The sequence below is a fragment of the Cupressus sempervirens genome, chromosome 8, assembly GCF_028749045.1.
Source record: "Cupressus sempervirens isolate cs-2001-9-10 chromosome 8, ASM2874904v1, whole genome shotgun sequence".
In the NCBI taxonomy this organism is placed as follows: Eukaryota; Viridiplantae; Streptophyta; class Pinopsida; order Cupressales; family Cupressaceae; genus Cupressus; species Cupressus sempervirens.
Genome location: NC_143125.1, coordinates 1,393,360 through 1,400,753, shown reverse-complemented (window position 1 = coordinate 1,400,753; position 7,394 = coordinate 1,393,360). Strand labels below are relative to the sequence as shown.

At 41.4% G+C, this 7,394-nt stretch overlaps 1 protein-coding gene across 1 annotated transcript; it reads right to left on the bottom strand.

Annotated features, from left to right (window-relative positions):
* Positions 1-1,439: 1,439 nt before the first annotated feature.
* On the bottom strand, positions 1,440-7,171 carry LOC149541269 (uncharacterized). Its single transcript, XM_089796559.1, has 9 exons — positions 6,904-7,171; positions 6,654-6,768; positions 6,254-6,494; positions 5,798-6,094; positions 4,587-4,874; positions 3,569-4,493; positions 3,085-3,307; positions 2,581-2,832; positions 1,440-2,469 (listed from the first exon to the last, which is right to left on the bottom strand). Exons 1-9 carry the CDS (start codon positions 7,169-7,171, stop codon positions 1,440-1,442), a joined length of 3,639 nt encoding a protein of 1,212 aa, XP_089652685.1.
* Between the last annotated feature and the right edge of the window lie 223 nt (positions 7,172-7,394).

Below are 7,394 nucleotides of genomic sequence, written 5' to 3'. Positions count from 1 at the left end.
ATTGCCATGATTCCAGAATCTCCATGGATAATAGGATAAAAAATATCATGACATTCATCGGTGAAACCTGGGGTTTGTAGCACTTGTCTAAGTTGTATAATGGTGTTCTTTTCCTTTATCGGTGCACTCGTTTGGGAGGTTTTTGACTTTGTTTTGCCCATGCCTGGCTGCTACTAGTTATTAGACTTCAGACCCTATTCAAAATAATTGTAAAGTGTAAACCTAAGACAATTAAAATCAAGATTTCTATTGCTGCAAATCGCAATGGAATTTTTTTGAAAAAAATTAAATACCTGGAATTGAGATTGGATAATTGGTGTTGTCGTCTGATACCCAAGTTTCACACTTTCAGTCTTCAGAAAACAGAACACAAAATGAAAATTTGAGAACCCTATGGCTATTCTATCAGACTCTCGTCTTACAGTTCTAGAACTCTCAACTTCACACTCTAAAAAGGTAATGCTTGAAGTTTAATAGTTAAAACAAAAGTAATAAGAAATTAATGGTTTTAACTTTTATGTACAATGCACATCTAACCGTAATAAATTGTCAAGACTCAAAATCAATATTAAATAATGTACTCAATCACTGATGTACACAAGTTACACGTGTCACGATTCCAGATGCATCTTGGCAAATGGGAAAGCATTCTCCAAATCGGCCCAAAATTCATCTCGAGCCGTCGATCTATAAACTATCAAATGGTTATTAAATTTATTATTGTTATTATATTATATTATTTAATATAATATTATATATAATATTATTTCTATTAGATTAAATAATATAATATAATGATAATAATAATAACCCATTGACCATCTCCATCTAAGATTCATCCTGGGTCGTTGATGACTCCGAAATTATTATTATTATTATAATATTATTTATATAATATATTATATAAATAATAATATAATAATAATAATAATGACTCGAGTTAATAATAATAATAATTTCAGAGTCATTGACGACCCAGGAGGAATTTCAGGCCGATTTGGAGAATCTTTTCCCATTAGCCCAGATTCATCCGGAATCGTGACACGTATAGGAAAAGATTCCCCAAATCGGCTCGAAATTCCTCCCGAGCCGTTGATGACTCCGAAATTATTATTATTATTATTAACTCGAGTCATTATATTATTAACTTGATGACTCGATGGTTCTTATTATTATTACTATTATTAATATTTATATAATATAATAATAATATTTATTATTATTATAATATTATACCATATAATATTTATATTATGTAATAATAATAATAATAATCACTCAGTCATCGACGAAATTATTATTATTATTATTTTATTTTATTTTTGTTGAAAAAAGAGGGGTAAAAACTTTATTGAAGAAGAGAGCAAAGCAGTACAAAACAGAACAGGGCCTAAACCCCAGGAAACACTAGAAACCACAAAAAAACCGTAGAAGCAAAATCAACTCTCCTTGATTTCACTTACATCCTTTGTCAACGTTCTCTCCAAGTCTTGACGTAACTCACTTGGTAGCTGCTCCCACTCATCAATCTGCCAACCATCTACATTTCCAGATGCCCACTTTGCCAAACTATCAGTTGCCCTATTCCACTCCCTTGGAATATGGGTATAAGACACTGAATCCATCATAGAACTAACCTGTAAAATCTGTTGCACTATCAAAGATAACTCCCAGCTAACATCCGAACACTTCCTCTCAAGTAGAAGATTCACAAGAACCTGAGAGTCAGATTCACAAATCACTTTGTGCCACCCCAGAGCATATGCCCTCTGCAAAGCATAAAGAATAGCCAAACCTTCCATTCTATTAACAGTTTGCATCCCTTTATTGATTGAGAATATAAAAACCACCTTTCCAGAAGAGTCCCTACCAATCCCACCTATACCAACAGGCCTTGGATTTCCCCTAGATGAACCATCAGTATTAACTTTTAAAATTCCATTCGGAGGGGTCATCCACTTCCCTATCCTTTGGACTTTATGTTTCCCCCTTCTGCCTCTCCTAATACAGGCAGAGTCTAGAGAAATTCCTTGAATTCCAAACTTGTCAACCATTACAACATCGTCCCTCTCAAGAGGCATCACCACCTCACTTTTAGCTAAGACTATGTCCTGAATCATTCCCAAAATTCTAATCCAAACCTGTTGAATCCCTAAAGCTTCCCCCCGAAATATTCTCCGATTTCGTTCCAACCAGACTTGCCATAGCAAAAAGGTAGGTCCAGTATACCAAACATCCTGCAAAAAGGGAGCCAGGGACGGGGGCCTCCCCAGTCTCCACCAAAAATTCGTCAGAGAGGAGGCGTGAATGCACGGGCGTTTCCAAACCTTCCACCAGAATTGCCATAACTGTAGAGTGAAAGAGAAATGGAAGAATAAATGCACAGAGTCTTCTTCCTCACTACTACAAAGGATACATCTTGACGGGCCGAAAAAACCCCTCTTCCGAATATTGTCCCAAGTCAGGCACCTGTTCCAAACCAAGGTCCAAATAAAGAAGTTACATTTTGGCCAAGAAAACTGACTCCAAACTTTCTTCCACCATTGAACCTCCCCTCCTACCAGCTATTGGGAGAGCAACTCCTGATAACCAAAGGAAACAGTATAAACACCCTTGGGATTAAGGGACCAGGCCAGCACATCCACACCCCTAAGGGCATTACAGTCCTGCCTTGAAAGAATGAACTGGAGCTCAGCCCGCTCCGCTTCCAAACCAAAAATAGGCCACTCCTTTGAATTCTTCCACCTTGCCTCCACCAGCTGACCCTGAGGAGAAAAGGATTTAAAGTCGCACACTCTTGACCATCCAGCATCGCAAAAACTCTGAGCCAACCTGCACAAATGAGGATATTGAACAACCAGGGGAGGATACCCATCCCAAGCATCATGCCAAAACTGAGCCTCTGAGCCACTTTTGCAGATCCAATGTAAGCCACACTTAATGAGCGTCGCTCCTTTCTTGAGAGTACTCCAAATCACAAAGCCTTTCCCACACAAGCCATACTGAGGAATATCATTATGGGGGATCCCTGGAAGGTACTTCAGAGACAAAATTCTAGCCTAGACCTATTCCTTTTCCACACACCAGTGCCAATACAATTTAGCAGCCAGAGCAGTACCAGTCAACACTGATTGCCATAAACCAAGACCACCAAACCGTTTTGGACTACACACAACCTCCCATTTGACAAGACTCCACTTGGTTGAAGATAGATTATCAACCCATAAAAATTGTCTTGCTAAGGAGTCCAGTTCCCTAACAAAGCTCAACGATGCCACCTGAACCATACTCCTATAGAGAGGAAGAGCTTGGACCACATATTGAATCAGTTAGACCTGACCAGCAAAGGATAGCTAGCGGTGGGTCCAATGAGTAACTTTGGCCCGGAACTTGTCAAGAATAACCTGCCATGATTCCTTAGAATGCCTACCACCAGAGATAGGAATACCGAGGTAGAACATCGAAAGACTTCCAATTTGGAATCTGAGAATATGAGCGATTCTCCTCTAAATAGAAAGTGGAGTATTAAAGAAATAACTAGAAGATTTGTCCTCATTAATCATCTGACCTGAAGCAGCAAGATAAACATCCAACACTTTGCCTATATTAGAAGCCTCCCGAATGGTAGCCATACCCATCAAGGCTGTATCATCCACAAACTGTAGGTGAGATTGCACAAGGAGACCTCCTCCCCATTGCCAACCCTGAATAAAGCCCCCTTCAACATTATTTTTTATCAACCGGCCCAGACCTTTTGCCAAAAGAAGAAACAAATAAGGAGATAGGGGGTCGCCCTGTCGTAATCCTCGAGAAGAACCAAAGAGATTAGAGTGTTCCCCATTAATCAAGACTAAGAAAGAAGTCAAATTCACACAACTCAAAACCCACCGAATCCATTCCTCCTCAAAACCAAAGGCACCCAGAACCCTTTGGAGAAATGACCAACGGACTCTGTCATATGCCTTAGCCATGTTCAAGTTAATGAACATAGCCTTGTCTTTAGAATTGGCCATAGAATGAATAGTCTCAGTCACCACAACCACCCCATCCAGGATTTGGCACCCCGTCACAAAGCCACTCTGTTCTTCAGAAATTAACATTGGAAGCCACTTTTTTAACCTGTTAGCTATCAGCTTAGATATAATTTTATAAATAACATTGCAAAGAGAGATAGGTCGAAATTGACTAATCCGATCAACCCCTTCCCCCTTGGGGATGAGAGCAAGAAAAGTAGAATTCAGAGCACGGAGCATTTGCTTGTTCCTCTGGGATTCCTGAACAACTGCCAGTAAATCTATCTTGATAATATCCCAAAATTCCTTGAAGAACTCAATCGAAAAGCCATCTGGACCTGGAGCTTTCCCTTTTTTCATTTGGAAAACAGTCCCTTCTAATTCCTCCAAAGAGATGGCGCTCATGAGATGCTCTTTCATTTCCAAAGAGACTAAAGAAGGAATACAAGAAAGGACCTGGGCCTCTTCAACCGAGTCCCCCTGTGAATCCTCCCTAAATAAAGACTCAAAATACTGTACAGCTTCGCTAAAAATATCCTAAGAAGAAGAGAGCGTCTCTCCCCTAACATTCACCAAGGTTGATATGGAGCTACCATGTTGTTTGGCCTTAACTGAATTGAAGAAGAAAGCAATATTCTTATCACCTTCTTGAAGCCATTCAATACGAGCTTTTTGTTTCCAGTAGATTTCCTCTCTCAGTTCCCACTCCTCCAAAGTTTTGAGAGCCCTAGCTTCCTCCCGCAACAAATAATCCAACACCCCCTCTTCCCTTAACAACCTGGTAATATCATTCAACTCAACCTGGGCCGCATATTTCTCTTGGAAAATATTACCAAAGCAATACCTGTTCCATCTTTTAAGCTGACATTTAACATATTGAAGGAGTTTAGCAAAGATATACATTGTTGTACCAAAGGCAAGTCTACCATCCTTCCACCACTCAGCTACATAGCCATATAGGTCTAGGTCCCTTAACCACATAAGCTGAAATTTAAAAGGTGGCTTTTGAGGCAACCGATTGGAGGAAATAACTAACTTAATGGGCCAGTGATCCGACCCTCTCCAATCTAATATCTCAGACCTGGATGACCATAATCCACCCACCCAAAAATAGGATACCATGAAATGATCTAGTCTTTTCGCAATGCAATTATCTCCTATTCTTCTATTATTCTAGGTGAACTAGCCATTACTAGGCTTGATATCTATGAGATTGAGTGCCGAAATGTTATCCTGAAGAAGCACAGAGGAGGGCTCAAGTCTTGCAATACCCCCCTGTTTTTTAGAGAGATCTAGAATAGCATTAAAGTCTCCAACAATAATCCATGGCAAATAAGGAAATAACCCACAAACAAAATGAATATTATTCCATGTAAGGATCTTACCTTGGAGCTCAACAGGGGCATAGACGTTGGAGAGAAGAATAGACTCTCCTGATTCATAGCATAGAGAGACTAGGGAAACAGATGATCTAAAGGAAATCCACCACATAGGCTGGATCTTTCGTGGGTTCCAGAGGTAAGCTACCCCCCCTGAAGATCCCTAAGCTCTAATGCACTGACAATAACCATTCTTCCACAATTTAGGAGCTATGCTCATCATACTCTCAACAGAGACTTTGGTCTCCTGAATAAAAAGAACATCAGGAGAATGAATTCTAACCAATTCTCGAACAACTTTTTGTCTAGGGCCGCTGTTCAAGCCCCTTGCATTCCATGAAATAATGATCATTTTTGGGAAGCCGAGAAATGAGAATCCAAGGTCTTGATAGCTCCTGACTACACCAGATTCTCCCCAATCATCTTAATCTTCTCCATGTCCTTCTTACGCCCACTTTTACCACTTTTCTCATAAGCCCCCTTCTTGCCATCCTTTTGAAGAATACCCAAGTGAGGAGAAGACTTGCCACGCTTATCCATATCCGAAACTACACTCCTTGTAGGAAGGGTCGCACCCCCTACTTCCTGACCCCAATCAGCATTTAACCCCAGAGACACTTGAGCCCCTACCTGCCCATTAGTGACCATAGGCATAGTAGGTTCAACCTGTGGAGCAGGAGGAGGGTCAGAAGAGACAATCTCCTAATCAAGCTCCACAACCAATTGAACCAAGCTACTAGATCTTAGAATAACTTCTTGTTGCCCCAGTTCATCTAGGACTTCAAATCTATTAAAGGTATCCTCCTCCTATCTCTCCATCAAAGTGCTCTTTTGACCTCTATTACAATTGCGAGCCTTGACCTGTACAAAGCCCTCAACATCCTTTTCCTCTCTTGAATTTGGCTTCTTCCCTTTATCAGCCCCAAGATTGTGATGAGGAGGGGGCGGAGGCTGTTGATCAACTAGCTTGGCCTTCGGGCACCTATGCAGCAGGTGGCCATATTCATGACAAAGTCGACACCAGAAGGGAAGGGTCTCATAATCGAGTTGCCGCAACCAAGAATGTGATCCTGCGCACATTTCAACTTCATCTGGCAGTGGTCTACTCAAATCAAGCTCCACACAGATTCAAGCAAAAGTCATAACCTTCTTCCCAAGGGTTTGGGTTGAGGACCCTACCGGTTTCCCCAACATCAAAGAGAGCATATGGAAAACATCCTCCCGACAACACTCTATTGGAAATTTGGGTAGCCGAACCCACACTGGGACCCAATTCGGAAGCTCCTCAGAGGGGTTAAAGCTTGCATGCCATGGCTTAACAAATAGCCCAACCTGGTTGTAAAAATAGGGCCCGCCCTCAAATACCCTATTACGATCTGCCATGCAGGTGAATGTAACCATGAAAAAGTTGTTTGCAAGCAACATGACATCCATTTCACCCTCTGGCTTCCAGATTCTCCGAGCCTAGTTTTCTAGAAATTGAAGGGATACTCTTAAACCCAAAAATTTACAGTACATCGAATGCTTTGAATAGTATTCCACATCCTTAGCAATCATCTCGTAAGGGATTACCAATTTAGGTCTTTCTTTGCATTGCTCTAGGCACTCGTTTATCTTTGTGATCCGAGAACTGCTAAACGGATTTGATGTTGTAACTCCTGAACTCCGAGAAAACAAGGCATTATCAAACACCCTTGCCCCTTGATTTGGCAGATGCATGTCCTCTGCATCATGCAAAATAATGTCAGGTGAGACCCCTGACGACTCACCCCTCGTCATTCTACCACCGGCTTGGAGTAATCACTGTAGGCGACCACGAACCAGGCACCGTGAGACCCACCATCCCCACTGCCCGCAGACCGACCCAAGAGCAGAGAACAGCCTGCAAAAATGGCATTGCAGACTAGACGCCAACCCTTACGCCAACTAAATCACCTTCCCCCGCAAGCGCACGCACAGAAAGCTCAGAACGGAGCTAGGGCATGGCAGCCCTAGCTCGTCG

Bases quoted from the DNA above. Each gene is read 5' to 3' on its own strand.
- LOC149541269 (XM_089796559.1), bottom strand. From the start codon at position 7,171: ATGACGAGGGGTGAGTCGTCAGGGGTCTCACCTGACATTATTTTGCAT. The intron at 6,095-6,253 runs GTCAAGGCTCGC...GAGCTTGATTAG, and splicing joins ATGTTGAGGGCTTTGTACAG to GAGATTGTCTCTTCTGACCC. The intron at 3,308-3,568 runs GTCAGATGATTA...ATGTGGTCCAAG, and splicing joins TGTTTATCTTGCTGCTTCAG to CTCTTCCTCTCTATAGGAGT.